Below are 16163 nucleotides of genomic sequence, written 5' to 3'. Positions count from 1 at the left end.
GTGTTGAAAATCAGATGTTAAATTTGCCCATACTTTTTAAAGAGCGGTCCAGGGCGATTTCCAGTGTTTTTGGTGCATTTTGAGTTATAATGCGAGTTAATTGAGAAATTTATGTAGATCTACAACATTTTTCCTCCGGGCGAGTCAAAAGACATCTCGTCAACACAAAAACTGTCACCATTCTCCACGAATAAAATCAACAAAAAAAAGAATCGACCGTGACACGACGCCATCAGGTTTTCTTGCCCTGATTTTCCGCATATAAATATCGATTTTTCGAGAGAGAAAAAGTCAGTTCAAAGTTTTATTTCAATCAAAAACATCTTCAAATTTCGAACAAGGAATGTCGACTAGAAGTGAAGTGATGGCCATTGTGGCGCAATGGGTTGCAACTGATTTTGAGGTGAAAGTGCCAGCATCCTTAATTAAAACTGAAAAGGAAGCTTATGACAAATTTCCCTCGGATTTTCGACAAGAATTGTATGACGGTTTAAAACCTCACTGCGATAAATGTAAGTTCAACAACTAAAAGATTACAACGCCTGTAGAGGAAATGAATTCATTAGCAACAAAAAGTCAATTTTTCAGTTTTTGAAAGCGAAAGTTACAAAAATGGCCAAACGGAAACCTATGGATATGGAATATGTTGTGATGTTCTTGGAATGTGTGGAATGTCGGTTAGTCATTTTCACATCTGTAATTCTGTTGAATTTCAATAAAACATGTTCATTTTCCAGGGCTGGCTCATCTTCTTTATCATTCTGATCGTTCTTCTGTGTCTTGCCGGTGCAGCTGCTGCCTTCTGGTTCTTCTATTACAAAAGAAAGATGGGCGGTCGTGATGAAGAGAAGGAGATCGAGTCGACTGCTGACACTGCCACCACTGGACATGATATCTCAGTGGAGACTTATTGAACTGATTTTTTTTTTGAAATTTGGTAGAAAGTGAAAATTAAAAATAAATGGTTGGAAGTGGTTAAGATGAAAATAATTTGAAATCTCGCAAACATTAAAATCAACAACTAAGAAACCCAACACGGCCGCATTTATCCTCATGTCCATCCCTGGTTTGGATTCATCCGAATAGCCCCAGATCCCGGTATTCCTAACATCTAATTTTTCAAAATCAATATCAAATTTCGAACAAAAGAATGATTGTGCTTATAAAGTTTAACCCTGAAGGAATCAAAAGTAAGATTCCCGCATAAGAAGTCAAAGGATAAAAGAAGATGCACAACGGAGCATCCTTGGAAAATCAAAAGAGAACGAGGGAATATTTTCAAAATTCTTGTGATAATTGTAAGATTAAGAAATTTTCAGATAGTTTCATTTCCAGGATCACACGTAAAATCTCGTCAACACGAAAATTATTGCCATTATCTACAAATAAAATCTATGAAAAGAATCGACCGTGGCATGACCCCTCATTTTTTTAACACTGATTTTCAGCATTTAAATATCGATTTTTCGGAAGAAAACGTCAGTTCAAAGTTTTGTCCCAATCAAAACATCTGCAAATTTCAAACAAAAATGTCGATTCCAAAGGATCTGGAACAACTAGTGGCCAAAGATCTTGAAACTGAGATGCCAGCAGACCAAATAGAAAGAGGCAGGAAGTTCTACAATGATCTCTCTTCCGAACAGAAAGATGCAGTGTACAAACTCTTTAAGGGGAGTTGTAACAAATGTGAGTTCTATTATCAAAATTCTCAGTTACTTGCTATAGTTCAGACTTTGATACCGAGAGCTATAAAAACGGTAAGACCAACACCGCTGGACATCTAGTCTGTTGCCATGATTTAGGAATGTGCGGCACATCGGTAGGTTGAAATCTTTCTTTCGACTTTAAAGAGGGACACCGGTATTCCAAAAAATTAGATTTTTATATGAATCAACTCTGAATTTTGTAGAAAAGAGAAAATCGAGTTATGATGCCTTAAAATATTAAAAAATGGCCACTCGCCGTGTAGATCTTTACTAATAATATTCAGCAGATCTGTCCGTCTGTCCGTATGTCGCCGACTCTAGCGCCCTCTGTACTGAACCGTTTTTAATGAAATTTACACAGATCGATTGGAAATTTTCCCCGGATGATGCCCGTCTATTTTTTTAGTTAAAAAAGTTCAAAACTAGGTCACTACGTGAGAAAAAAGTGGTTTTCAAGCCTTTCAGTGGCTTTTATTTCCGAAATAGGAGTTCACGGGAAAAACAGTTATAGAATTTTTCATTCTACAAATGATTTCATTTCTTCATATTTTGGGAAGCTTTGGAAAAGCTTGCATTAGAAATCTCAGGTCAGATCTATTCTGCAAACTTTGACCGGTTTTTTGCTAAAAACAGTTGGATGTGGACGAGACAAATCAGATTTTGAAGTAGAGGTTAGATAATATTCAACTGACCCGTTTGTCTGCGAATAGTAAGGAATCTGACTACTTTCAGATGCACGGTATTCCAAACAGCGAATCCAGTTCAGCCTATCGGTTACTGGAGCGTTTTACGTGTAGCACGCGAAGCTCCCGCGTCAATAATTATTGTGATCTCTAAAAAATTTTTTGATCTAAAATGTACGTGGGAACGCTTTTTTTGACACGTGAAGCACGTTTTGATCTTTTTTTGCTTAAACAAAGCTTTTACCGAAAATCCAAAACAACCATCTGATAGGAAATTATCATTTTGTTAATTTTGGTTGTCTGAAAATGCCGATAGGGCTCAGAATATATTTTCCATGAAAAAACCGCTGTTTTTGGAGCAAAAGTCTAACTAATTCCTGGCTTTCAGTGGTGAGCAATCAAATTTCATCGAGGTGCACAATAAAAAGCAGGTCTCGGTCGGCAGATTCAGGATTTTTTATATGAAAACACTGATTTTCGTTCAAACCATAAAAAGAGCCCGATAAAATCATTGAGACGACATAAATTTTTCAAATTGTGCTCAAATGATAGGTATTGAGCCAATCTATCAGACTGTCGTTGCAGAAATTGAGAAAAATTTGAAACAAAAGCAGAAAAGCCGAAAAACAGCATTTGCAAAAATAATTGTTTCATGTTTGTAATTTGCAAATGCGCTCTATTGAGAAAAATCCTGACAATTCCATTTCGCTGTTTGGAATACCGTGTGATGGTTTTCATCCTGCCGAAACTCTGAGAAAATTCCAGAAACTTCAAAAAAAAAGCAAGTCTCTCACAATCAGAAGCACATAAGTTTCTGATGATTTGTGGTATTAGAAGATGACAGTGGAAGATGATTTGTTTGTGCCAGTTTTTCTGAAAAGAGAAATGAGGCGGTTTCGCCGCCGATCAGTCAATAATTTAGGATACAGAACTTTTTGGATAAAACCAGACTAAGAAGATTTCAGTGTATATGAAAAAAAAGAAAGATTCTGTGGGAGGGAGGCGGCATCGCCGCCAAACAGTCAAAAATTCAGAATAAGTATTATCGGTTCAGCAACTTTGACGGTGTTCAAAAATTACAATTCCACAAACACAGAATCAGAAACTGATGGTAGTTTACAATAAGAGTCGAATACTTTAAGTATTAAAGTTTAAGTGCATTTTTTGAAGATGTGAACAGGTAAATCTCCGAATTCCTAAGCTTCAGTAAAATCATGTTCAAACAGAAAAAGACATAGTAAAACAAACTCCAGAAAAATGATTTTGGTAAAGGCTCAAGAAGTCAGGGTGATTTGTGAACAAGGGATTCTGCCGTAGCTCGGTCACCTACAAAAAAGTGTTGAATTCTAGGCTGAGGAGTTGTTATAACATGGTCCGTATACTTAGAGGAGGAGGCAGCATCATTGCCAATCAGTCAAAAGTTCAAATTGATGTTTGAAAGGTCCTTCGCCTCCTGAGGAGGGAAAAAAGGAGTTACCAAAAAGTCATTGAGAAAATTTGTAGAAATCTTATCTGAAAATCAAAGATGTTTTAAATGTTCTTTGTCGGAACGGCCTGCTTAGGTAACGAAAACTATCAACAAGTGAAGAAGTTATACAATCCAGCAGTAAGAGAAAATTCTGAGACCTCGATAGTCTGAATTATTTGAGAAGCGCCGCAGGCGCTGTAACACCCAGAAGGGTGGTGTAGAGAAGGAGGTTGAGCAGCCGTTAGGCTGCGTTAACCGACTGGTTTACTTTATATTTCAATGTAAAATTCTCTCGCCGTGTACGTGAGAAAATATTGAAATGTAATGCCAATCTCCACGGCGAGAAGCCATTTTTTGACACTTTATGGCCTTATAACTCGACTTTTCTTTTTTCCCCAAAATTCTGAGTCGATTCAAGCCAAGAAATCTCAATTTTTGGAACACCGGTGTCCCCCTTTAAACCAGGACAGTGTGTATTGAGTTTTTCCAGGGTTGGCTCATCTTCCTGATCATTCTGATCGTTCTTCTGTGTCTTGCCGGTGCAGCTGCTGCCTTCTGGTTCTTCTACTACAAAAGAAAGATAGGCGGTCGTGATGAAGAGAAAGAGATCGAGTCGACTGCTGACACTGCCAATACTGAACATGATATCTCGGTGGAGACTTATTGAACTGGCTCTGTGATTTCGTTTTGTAATGTAGCAAGATAGCAAGTGAAAATGAAAAATAAATGATTGGTAGTGGTGATGATGAAAATAATTTGAAATCTCGCAACCATTCAATTAAAAATATGCACATAGAAGTTTGAAAACTACTAGCGAAAGTGTTGACAAGGAAATTACTGGTTTTGGCTTAGGTTGTGATGTGTTTGGGATGTGTGGGATGTTAGTGAGTGGAATTATAAAAGGGATATAAAAAAATATTTTATATGTCTTATAAAATTGAAGTATGAGTCGATTTTTATGCAGTCAGCTAATAGAGAACCAGATATGTACAGTACTGACCATAAAATATATCTCACAAATAGCAATACAAAATGAGCCAAGAAGTGCTTCCCCTAAATAAGATTTTCTGGTTTTTACGGCTGGCTCATCTTTTTGATTGTCCTAATTATTCTCCTCTGTCCTGACGGTATAGCTGCTCCCTTCTGGTTCTTTTATTTAAACTTATTCTGTGGTTTATTTTTGTAATGTGAATAAAGTTTAATAAAATATACAAAAATGAATCGACCGTGGCACGACCAGTCATTTCTTTTGCACTGATTTTTCGCACATTAATTTTTCGGGAGAAAAAGTCATTTCAAGGTTTTGCCTCAATCAAAAGAATCTGCAAATTCAAAATGAGAAAAAGTGGGATGAATCTTTTCAAAGGTCCAAGTCGTCACGATGCAAAAATCTCTGAAGCAGATGCGGAAATCAACAAGAAAACCTGGAACTTAATGACGGACAGAAAAATAGTATATGACTATATAGAACCGGAATGCAAAGAATGTAAGTTGAAACAAACCGGAATTGGATTGAAATCAAAATATTTACGTTATTGGTCTAATTCTGATAAAATGATTTTAAAATTAGCTTCTTGGCAAAACCATCGCCCTGAGAACTTTTGAATTTCTTAATTTCTCCCACAGCGCCGTGTATGCAATATTTTCAGATTTCAAATCGGACAGCTACAAAAATGGTGAAACTGATACCAAAGGATATAATGTCTGTTGTGATGTTCTTGAAATGTGTGGCATGTCGGTAGGTGAAACGTTTGACAGTTTTTCATTTCTATTCACTACCATATGTATTGAATTATTCAGGGCTGGACGATCTTCCTGATCATTCTGATCGTTCTTCTGTGTCTTGCGGGTGCAGCTGCTGCCTTCTGGTTCTTCTACTACAAAAGAAAGATGGGCGGTCGTGATGAAGAGAAGGAGATCGAGTCGACTGCTGACAATACTGGACATGATATCTCGGTGGAGACTTATTGAACTGATACAATAGAGAATACTTAATTATAAAAATTTTATGTATAAAAAATAAAAGAAAAATAGTACAACACTTTTGTAAATTGTCAAAAATGTAGTTTTAAGCATACTTGTCAAGGGCCGGGCCGGGCTTTTTTTTCAAAACGTCAGGCCCGTCTTTTTGGAGGGATTTTTTTTTTCAAATTTGATTAAGGTGTACTGAGATGAACTCAGACTTTTCTCATAGAATTATATGAGTGTCTTTTTGTCAATTTTTCCGCATGAAAAATTGAAAATTTAAAAAAAAATTGAAAATTTTTCTCAAAAATCCCATATCCCTGACCAGACGGGCCTGACGGGCCGGGCCCGGGCCGAAGCTTTTCAGGCCAGGCCGGCCCGTCATTTGACAAGTATGGTTTTAAGGATAAAAAATGACTGAGAACTTGAAAAAATGAATTTTGAACATCAGAAATGCTCCTGAAACCATGAAAAACAAACTCTAGAACATTTTTGACCACCAAAGGGAATCGAACCCTTCACTCTCAAACTACAAATCCAAAAACCTCAAAAATGATGATTTAGCGGGTAATTAGGGGTGATTACGTTTGCAAATTGAGAAAAATCTGGTCTGAAAACCCCAAAAACTGAGTTTCGACCAAGAAAAATGGGATTTTTCGAAAAAAGGTCCCAAGAAACTGATTTAGGGGTAAAAAATGACAGAGAACTTGAAAAAATGAGTTTTAAACATCAAAAATACTCCTGAAGCCATGAAAAACAAACTCTGGAACATTTTTGGCTATCAAAGGGAATCGAGCCCTTCACTCTTAAACTACGAATCCCAGAACCTCAAAAATGATGATTTAGCGGGTAATTAGGGTTAATTACTTTTGAAAATTGAGAAAAATCGGGTCTGAAAACTCCAGAAACGGGGTTTCGACAAAGAAAACTTAGGGATAAAAAATGACCGAGAACTTGAAAAAATGAGTTTTGAACATCAAAAAATACTCCTGAAACCATGAAAAACGGACTACTTTATAACATTTCTGGCTACCAAAAGGAATACATTTTTCATAAAAATCAACGTGCTCTATTTTTTAGAATCCGCCAATCATTATTTCCTATAGATCATATCAGTTCCCATCAAAATCAGTTTCAATAATTCTCACTGGCAACAATGGTGCAAATGACAAGACAAAACGTGGATAAGATGACTGGCGAGGAGTTGATGGCTCGTTGGAGAAAAATGACACCAGGTGACATCACCAATGCAGTGGAAGAATACAGGACATCTGCTGGTATTAATCGAGTTCAAAATGATCATTATTATGAGGTCGGATGCACTTATTGTGAGTTTCTTATTACCTAAGCACAGTTCTTACAACTGCGCTCCACCGGATTTCCCTTGAAAAATGTCTCTTTTTCTCTGAGTCTCTCAATCAGAGTTGAGCGGAATGCGGTTTTTGAAATGGCGGAAGGCGAAAGGCAAAAAGCGGAATGGAAAAAAATGCCAAAAGGCGGAAGGCGGAATACAATGTCGCTTTCAAAAATACGATTTTGAACTTATTTTGTAGTAAAAAACACTAAAATGGTTAAATTTGTGTTAAATTTTGTTTTTTCGGTAAATACTGATAGCTTTGCTGCAAAAAACCTCAAAAATATCAGTAAGTTGGAATACAGTGCGCGAAATATCTTTAGGACCCCCCTTAATTTTGGGGGTTCTGGAAAAACAAGACGAGGTATTAAAAATCTGTGAATGTTAATCGATTCCAAATCCAAAGTAACCCCCGGAAACAAATTTTCATGAACCTACCACTTTTCATACCCTCGTACCACCAAAAAGACACTTTTTTAGCCGCGAAATATCTTTAGGACCACCTGAAAAAACCAATTTTCAGTTGATTTTCAGAAAAAATTATTTAGGTGGAAATAGTTTTGGGTAATACAAAATCACATTTTAATGTGTTTTTACATGTTTTAACGACAATTTCTGGCGGAATTGCGGAATTCCGCTAAACTCTGATCACACACAATTTTTTTTCGCTTCCGGTAGAGCGCGGTTGTAAGAAGCGTGCCGTGCTAATAACTGGGATTTTGAACTTGAAAATCTGAAAATTTTCAGATTTCGACACCAGCGACTACTCTCAGGGGAAGAAGTCCACCGCTGGATACAAATTCTGTTGTGAGATGCTCAACTATTGCATGTGGTACAATCAGTCGTGGTTTCATTGGTTGATGGGAGTGATTGCGTTCTTGGTTCTGGTCACTTGCATCTGTATTTCTGTCTGTTGTTGCTGTTGTAATGGAAGAAATAGTTCTGGAAAAGATGTGGAGGAGGAGAGTGAGAAAGAGAAGATTGAGAAATGATGAATATTGATAGATTTCTTTTCATATGCTCTGATATGTGATAGAATGAAGATTTTAGTTTTCAGAGGGAGTTTGGACAAAAGGGCATCTGAAATAAAGCAAAATAAAGCTTTAAAAGGTGTATCAGATCGGCTGAAAACGGTAAAAAATCGGTTGAAATTGACGAAAATTAAGATAATTCAGTTTGGAACGCGCCGAAGGTGCGCCAGGTTAGCTGAAAATAGTGAAAAACTCTACTAAAATTGAGAAAATGGGACTGAAAAGCTCACGAAATTCTCGCAAGACACTAAAGCTGCGTTTTAGCTAAAATTTTTCTCAAAATTATGAAAATTTTGATGACATATCGACACTAAACTTGAAAAAAATATACTGAAAAATGAGACAATTTGTACAAAAAATGACTCGTTTTCAGTGATTTCTTTTGTTTACTGGCAAATTTTTATGGTTTGGTTTCAAAACGTCCCAAAACCCGGATAGGACAGCAATCTCTGAATCAGCACCGAATAAAAGACTAGAATTGACGGTTCTATCTCCGGCGGTTCTATCTCGGGCAGGCCTCAATCAGAACTCACCGGATCAGAGCTGGTACGAATCAGAACCAATTAAAAAACCAGATATGACGGTTTTCGATCTGTACCAGATCTGATTCGGACAGTTCTGAACCGGGGCAGCGCAATTAGTTAGGAGGAAGAAAGCTACAGTAATGACCATAACGATTTGCACTATTTTGCACTGAAATGGGTTGATTCGAGGGAGAAATTACATTGCCGATATGTAAATTGAAGGGGAGTGCCCGTGCAAAAAAGTTGTCAACTAGCCTAAAAATACTCCCCCTGAAAACCCGTAAACCGAAAATCCAATGTCTTTATCAAATCGTCTTATCAATAGAATTCAATCAATAATCCTCATTTTTGGTAGCATCACTTGTCTCGATCGATTCCGCATCTTTACCACCACCACCTCTTCTCTTACAACAGCAGCAGCAGGAGACGACAATCAGAATTATGACAATGAGAAGAGCAACACCTCCACAGGTGTAGTAGAACCAGGACTAGAAAAAAGTGGTGTCAAAACTATAAAAACTTAGTTGACTTATGTACCTGAGCGTAGAATGAGCAATAGTCCACCGTATCGCAGCAGATTTTGTAACTTCCCCCTTTCTTTCCATCTTTGTATGACTGCATCTCCGAGACTGAAAAAGAAATATTGAAAAAAATTTAAAATAGAAATAGCCAACTCACTATACGGACAAGCGTGCTCAACCAATGAATGGGAGTTTCCACGATCCTTCTTGTAATCCTCGATGAATGAAGTTATATTGGCTTCTGACATTCCATCCCATATTCCGAGTTGCTCTTTGCCTTTACTTGCCATGTAACCTCCGTAAGCACCAGCCATTTTGAAAGCGGTGTAGAATTCAAACTGATTTATTCTCGAAAATTTTTAGTAATGTGGCAAAAAGTATTGGGGCCACGTGGAAAGTCATCACCGTATCTTTAATGGGATAATGAATATTTTGAGAAAGTCTTGGAGGTCACGCATTAAAAAACAAAAAACAGAAATTTGGATATTAAAAGTGGAGACCTTTTGAGGTCCACTAACGCTCGAAGGGTGGTTACAGTACCGTGCAGTAAGATATACAAATGGGCCTTCTTCAGATAAAAATGACCAACTTTGAGAGGGTGTTACGGTATCATTGATTATCCCACAAAGTAAATTATGTATAAACAGAACAAAAGTAGGCCTTCATTTTATAACTTTTTTCTACGGACACTTCCTAGAGGGTTACATATCGACAAAGTACATCGACTAATTTTAATAGAACGATTTTTGAGCTCAAAAATGGCTATGACTGTCAAGGGAGTGCCCGTACAAAAAAGTTTTCAGCAACAAAAATGAAGGTCTACTTTAGTTCTGTATGGTTTATACGTAATTTCCTTTGTGGGACAATCAGTGATACCGTAACACCCTTCTCTCACAGTTGGTTACTGTCAACTGAAATGATCAAAATTGTGAACCTTATTGCACGGTACTGTAGTTGCAAAATGACTAGTTGCGAAACTTCCAAAAGCAAAACCCGTAATCCAGAAAATCCAATGTTTTTATCAAATCGTCGTGTCAACAAAATAAATCACTCAATCATCCTCTTTCTCAGTAGCATCACTTTTCTCGATCGATTCCACATCTTCACCACCACCGCCACCTCTTTTCTTACAACAACAGCAAAAAGCGACAATCAAAGTAATGACGATAAGAAGAACAGCACCTCCACAGACCACGTAGAACCATGTCTGGAAAAAAAATTTGAGCGAAACTACTCATTTTTTAATGAAAGGGTTATTTCATTTGGTTGAAAGCCCGCTGAGAGCGAGCGCCGGTAAGTTTTTCCGTTTTGCTGGTTTTCTTCAAATTACTTTTTTTAAAAACTAGCGAGATTGGCTAGAAATTCGATTCCGTGACGTTTTGCAACTAACGTAGGTTTCGCAACTGTTCATTTTGTTTTCTTTTTCAACTTCCCAAAAATCGTGCATTTTTCACGAAAGTTTTACAAAAAAATTTAAAATTTCTACAGTAGTCGGGCCGCCGGCGGGTTGACCGGGTCGGCCCGAAATTTCGCAACCCTGCTTTCAAGAACAACACCTGAAAACACACCTGAACGTAGAATGAGCAGTAGTCGACCATTTCACAGCAAACTTTGTAGCTGTTCACAGTTTTATTGCCAGTTGCGTAAGCTTCGGAATCGACAACTGGAATATAGACAATATCGCGGTCAGAATTGAGCGGATTCGGCGGAAAGCGGAAAAGGGAATACAATGTCGTTTTTAAGCAGACAATTTTGGCCTTTTTTGTTGTAAAAAGCCTTTAAAATGGTTGAATTTGTTTCAAAATTTTTTTTGCGGTAAAAACTGATGTTATAATCTCACTGTCTCTTTTTCGACTACGAGACCATTGCGCGAAATTTCACAAAAGCCAGATGCGCCTTTAAAACCCTCCGACCGCAGTCCGTGATATTATAATAGCTTTTGCTGCAAAAAACCTCAAAAATATCAGTAAATTCGAGTAGGCGTAAAAACCTGATCACGTTACAGCAAAAATATTCATAAACTTACAGTATGGGCAGTTACTTTTCACATAGTCCATTGTATGACCATCCCCATCGTTGTATCTCTTCTTCAAGGCTTCTATTTCCGCTGGAGAGTCCTTATCCAGAGTTGCCAAAACATTCAATCTAATCATAGACATCATTGTTGATACAGAGTGAAACACAAACCAATACTAACTTCTAAGACTGATTTTATCGATCAATATCGATCGATAAGAAAAATTTTCACGTGGAAGGTCATCACTGTATCTTGAATGGTTTCGTTTTCAGAAAATCTTGGAGGTCACGCTTCACTGTTTCAATAAAATTTCAATGTATTATACAATATTCATTTCTCTAAACAGTATCATTACGCCGGTTATGATTGGTAGTCTGGCAAAATTGAGGGTTTCAAACTAGAGGGCTATGAAGCTCAGACTCTGTACGAAACCCAAAAAACACTTAATTTTGAGATTTCAATTATAATGCGCATTTTGGAATCAATTTATTGCTTTTATTTTAAAACAAAACTCAAACAGGTCGAAGAACAGCATGAAATCCTGTATCACGGCTTCCTCCAGTAGTATTTCCATGTTTGTACTTCATTGTTCTACTTAAAACGACAACCAACTGTACCATTCCTTGTCAGATGTATGATTATTTTTTCAAAATTGTTTGTTCTTCCAAACTCTTTATCATGAACGGTCACATTTATGCGCTTCGAAAAGAAAGAAAGGAGAAAAATTAAAGGAGAAATTACTTTCTCAATATGTGTAACTTTCTAAGGAGTGTCCGTACAAAAAAGTTGTCAACTACAAAAATGAAGGTCTACCTTTGTTCTGTATAGTTTACACATAATTTATTTTGTGGGACAATCATTATTACCGTAAAACATTCTCAATATGGAAGTTGTCGCCACCTGAAAACCCGTAAACCGAAAATCCAATGACTTTATCATATCATCATATTGAAAGAAATCAATCAATAATCCTCATTTTTGGTAGCATCACTTGTCTCGATCGATTCCACATCTTTACCACCACCACCTCTTCTCTTGCAACAACAACAGCAGGAGACGACAATCAGAATAATGACGATGAGAAGAAGACCAACACCTCCACATGCAATGTAGAACCATGTCTGAAAAAGAGATTTGAGTCTTTGGAATGAAGGTATGAAAGATGTGAAGATATATAACGCATTCTTTGTAAGACTCGAGCAACGTGTGCCCTAGGGCAAGATTTTTATAAAAACAGATACTATTGGTCATTAGTAACCTATATGCAAAAATTTGAGCTCGGGCTCCGGGTTACGGTAGTACTGTAGGTGCTCAAAGAGCAAAAAAAAATTTTTTTTGTTTTTGACCGTAGAACGCTATAATTTTTGGAATGAAATGAGTATTGTTAATGTAGTATTTTCTCAAAATTTTAAAACATGAAAATAATTTTTGACCAAGATATAACAAAATTAGTCCATTTTTTCTGAAATTTTGGGAAAAACCGTAATTTTTATGGAACAAATAGGTATTACCTTTTTACCAAGCTATGTTTACATAAAACAACAATGTTTTAGCTTTATTTTAAAGATAAAAATTTAAAAAAAATCCTATACTGTTTTTTGAAAAATTTCGATATCTGACAATGAAAAAAACTTTTTTTGAGATAACTTAAAAATTGTTTCAGAATCGAACTGTTCACACTTTTTTAAATGTTTTTTGTACTGACACTTTATTTCCAACTCTTCAACATCATTGAGAAAAATGCACTTCTATGTACCACACTAGTTTTACATTACACAACAACACTTCAACTTCATTTTGAAATTAAAATTTCAGAAAAAAATCGATACATATTGTCTGAAAAATTGTGATGTCTGAAACTGAAAAAAAAAATTTTTCAGTTTCAGACATCACAATTTTTCAATTTTTTTCTCAGACAATATGTATCGATTTTTTTCTGAAATTTTATTTTCAAAATGAAGTTGAAGTGTTGTTGTGTAATGTAAAACTAGTGTGGTAAAAAGGTATTTATTATTAGTATTTCAAAAATCAACTTTTGAAAAAAGTTGAAAATTTTGCGAAAATTCATACATAGAAGTGCATTTTTCTCAATGATGTTGAAGAGTTGGAAATAAAGTGTCAGTACAAAAAACATTTAAAAAAGTATGAACAGTTCGATTCTGAAACAATTTTTAAGTTATCTCAAAAAAAGTTTTTTTCATTGTCAGATATCGAAATTTTTCAAAAAACAGTATAGGATTTTTTTTAATTTTTATCTTTAAAATAAAGCTAAAACATTGTTGTTTTATGTAAACATAGCTTGGTAAAAAGGTATTACCTATTTGTTCCATAAAAATTACGGTTTTTCCCAAAATTTCAGAAAAAATGAACTAATTTTGTTATATCTTGGTCAAAAATCATTTTCATGTTTTAAAATTTCAAGAAAATACTACACTAACAATACTCATTTCATTCCAAAAATTATAGCGTTCTACGGTCAAAAACAAAAAAAAAATTTTTTTGCTCTTTGAGCACCTACAGTACTACCGTAACCCGGAGCCCGAGCTCAAAAATTTTTGTATGGGTTACTAATGACCAATAGTATGTTTGACTGCAATATCTAAGCTGTACCATGCATACAGGTCCTAGGCCCACACCCTTTGGTGCCATGCTCGAGTCTTACAGAGAATGCGTTATATAAATTTCTTAGCGGTACCTCATACTTTCCACACCTAGATTCGTACATCCGGTTTTCCTCCTCAACCCGTCGCCCTATGAATCTTATTTGTATTAAACCCAAGTGCTCTGACTTTTTTTCCCACACCACTCCCATCTGGAATGCCATTACCTCCCAAAGCTCATATTTTCTCTCCCCTTCCGAGTTCAATACCCTAATCTCATCTAGTATCACACGCTATTAGAGCTTATTCTTATTCTGTACTCCCAAACCACCTTTCCCCGCATTACCACATTTCTCGATTCATAATGCCTTCTTTTATTCCCCTCATACCGGTCATTATTTTTTTTGTTGCCCCACATCTCTCACTTTAACCCACCCTTTGAATGGTCTCGTGAGGGACTCATTCTCAGCCTCCCGCCCCATATATTGATAATTTTTTATAAGAATAAAATACAATACAATACAATAGCATCTAAGGCAAGAGCTTTGTCTACCATTGTTGAAGCAGAGTGAAACACAAACTGATACTAACTTCCAAAACTGATTTTTTCGATCGATACGAAAAGGGGCGGAGCTTAGCAAAATAGGGGGCCACGTGGAAGGTCATCACCGTATCTTGAATAGGATCATGAATATTTTAAGAAGGGGTCACGCTTCATTTTTTGACATAAAAGACTTTTTAAAGGAAAAAAACCACGTTGATTTCTGATTAATTTCCCATTATTTCTCTAACAATCGAACTATGATACACGAAACGGATAATTGTCAAATTTGTGAGTTTATGAAGTTATTTTTCTAAGTTTTGGTCATTATTTTCTAGATTTCAAATCGGATGCCTATAAAAACTGCGATTCCTCCTGCCAATCGACCAGCGAACAATACCATGTCTGCTGTGAAATATACGACTACTTCTCATTCTACAGTACCACCTGGTTCTTCTGGTGCATAGTCGTTATCTTTATCGCGTTGATTGTCGGATCGGTGATTACGTGTGTTTTACGGTATCTTCGTATGCAGAGAGGGAGTGGCGGTGGAGGGGATTTGGAAGAGGTGGAGAGCTCGAAGTCAAATGAAACTCATCAGATTTGTTTTTTAATTGAATAAAATTTCAATGTTTTCCACATCATTACGCCGATTCTTTCTCCAAAGCCAAATACATATACCAATCAATCCAACAATTATAAAAGAACATTACGGACACTCCCTAGCAAGTTACGTATCGACAAAGTAATTTCTCCTTCAAATCGTCGCAGTGCAAAATAGAGCGATTTTTGAGCTGTCCCCTTAAAATGACCATAACTCTCTAGAGAGTGTCCGTACAGAAAAAGTTGTCAACAACAATCATGCTGTTGTACTTTGGTTGAGAAATTTCCAGATTCTAAATCCGTAATCCAGAAAATCCAATGCCTTTATCAAATCGTTGTGTCAACAAAATAAATCACTCAATAATCCTCATTTTTGGAAGCATCACTTGTCTCGATCGATTCCACATCTTCACTACCACCACGACCTCTTTTCTTACAACAAAAGAAAAAGACGACAATCAGAATAATGACGATGAGAAGAGCAACACCTCCACAGACTAAGTAGAACCATGTCTGGAAAAGAGATTTGAGCAAAACTAGTCATTATTAAATGAAAGCGTTATTTAGCGAACGCCGATAAGTTCGAACTTTTATTGGCGTGATCTTACGAGAGAAGATTTCCGAGTCAAGATGTAGTTATGGAAACAGCTGAGAACTCACCTGAACGTAGAACGAGCAGTAGTCGAACACTTCACAGCAAATTTTGTAGCTGTTCAAATCCTTATTGCCTTTTGCATAAGCGTCGGTATCGACAACTGAAATGTATATACAGTACCGCTGAAACTTTTAATTTTTCGACCATAACTTCTATCAAATTGGTCGGATTAGCCTAAAACTTTGAAGCGTAATTATACAAAACTATACGAATTTCATGAAAATTTTACAAAAAACTAGTGAAACATGATTTTTTACTCAGAACGGTAAATGTTTTCCCGAAATCTTAGAGTGATCCTACCAATCGGAAACAAGTTACGGTCAAAAAACCAAAATTTGTTAACTTTTCGAGTGGTACTGTAGACAATATCGCGTTGCAACAAAGGAGTTCATTAAAAAACTTACAGTATGGGCAGTGTCTTTTCACACCCTTTATAGTATCAGCGTCTCCAGCGTTGTATCTTTTCTTCACGTTTTCTACTTCCTCTGGAGGAAA

General features: G+C 36.4%; 6 protein-coding genes across 6 annotated transcripts; 4 read left to right on the top strand and 2 right to left on the bottom strand.

Moving 5' to 3' along the window:
* Positions 1 to 343: 343 nt before the first annotated feature.
* GCK72_007766 (uncharacterized protein) lies at positions 344 to 914 on the top strand (the record flags this gene model as incomplete). The annotated part of the gene is made up of 3 exons (XM_053726434.1): positions 344 to 512; positions 589 to 677; positions 738 to 914. The coding sequence occupies 3 exons, from the start codon at positions 344 to 346 to the stop codon at positions 912 to 914; spliced, it is 435 nt and encodes a 144-aa protein (XP_053590628.1).
* A 615-nt stretch (positions 915 to 1529) lies between these two features.
* Positions 1530 to 4524, top strand: GCK72_007765 (uncharacterized protein; the record flags this gene model as incomplete). The annotated part of the gene is made up of 3 exons (XM_053726433.1): positions 1530 to 1686; positions 1731 to 1819; positions 4348 to 4524. 3 exons carry the CDS (start codon positions 1530 to 1532, stop codon positions 4522 to 4524), a joined length of 423 nt encoding a protein of 140 aa, XP_053590627.1.
* A 668-nt stretch (positions 4525 to 5192) lies between these two features.
* On the top strand, positions 5193 to 5828 carry GCK72_007764 (uncharacterized protein; the record flags this gene model as incomplete). Its single annotated transcript, XM_053726432.1, has 3 exons — positions 5193 to 5343; positions 5507 to 5595; positions 5658 to 5828. 3 exons carry the CDS (start codon positions 5193 to 5195, stop codon positions 5826 to 5828), a joined length of 411 nt encoding a protein of 136 aa, XP_053590626.1.
* A 1150-nt stretch (positions 5829 to 6978) lies between these two features.
* On the top strand, positions 6979 to 8168 carry GCK72_007763 (uncharacterized protein; the record flags this gene model as incomplete). Its single annotated transcript, XM_003107272.2, has 2 exons — positions 6979 to 7150; positions 7924 to 8168. The coding sequence occupies 2 exons, from the start codon at positions 6979 to 6981 to the stop codon at positions 8166 to 8168; spliced, it is 417 nt and encodes a 138-aa protein (XP_003107320.2).
* Positions 8169 to 9063: 895 nt separating this feature from the next.
* GCK72_007762 (uncharacterized protein) lies at positions 9064 to 9566 on the bottom strand (the record flags this gene model as incomplete). Its single annotated transcript, XM_003107125.2, has 3 exons — positions 9064 to 9219; positions 9269 to 9360; positions 9410 to 9566. 3 exons carry the CDS (start codon positions 9564 to 9566, stop codon positions 9064 to 9066), a joined length of 405 nt encoding a protein of 134 aa, XP_003107173.2.
* A 737-nt stretch (positions 9567 to 10303) lies between these two features.
* Positions 10304 to 11414, bottom strand: GCK72_007761 (uncharacterized protein; the record flags this gene model as incomplete). Its single annotated transcript, XM_003107047.1, has 3 exons — positions 10304 to 10459; positions 10821 to 10915; positions 11279 to 11414. The coding sequence occupies 3 exons, from the start codon at positions 11412 to 11414 to the stop codon at positions 10304 to 10306; spliced, it is 387 nt and encodes a 128-aa protein (XP_003107095.1).
* Positions 11415 to 16163: the final 4749 nt, after the last annotated feature.

Source organism: Caenorhabditis remanei, chromosome II, assembly GCF_010183535.1.
Source record: "Caenorhabditis remanei strain PX506 chromosome II, whole genome shotgun sequence".
NCBI lineage: Eukaryota > Metazoa > Nematoda > Chromadorea > Rhabditida > Rhabditidae > Caenorhabditis > Caenorhabditis remanei.
Note: the sequence above shows the minus strand (reverse complement) of the source record. Positions and strands in the feature narration are given on the sequence as shown.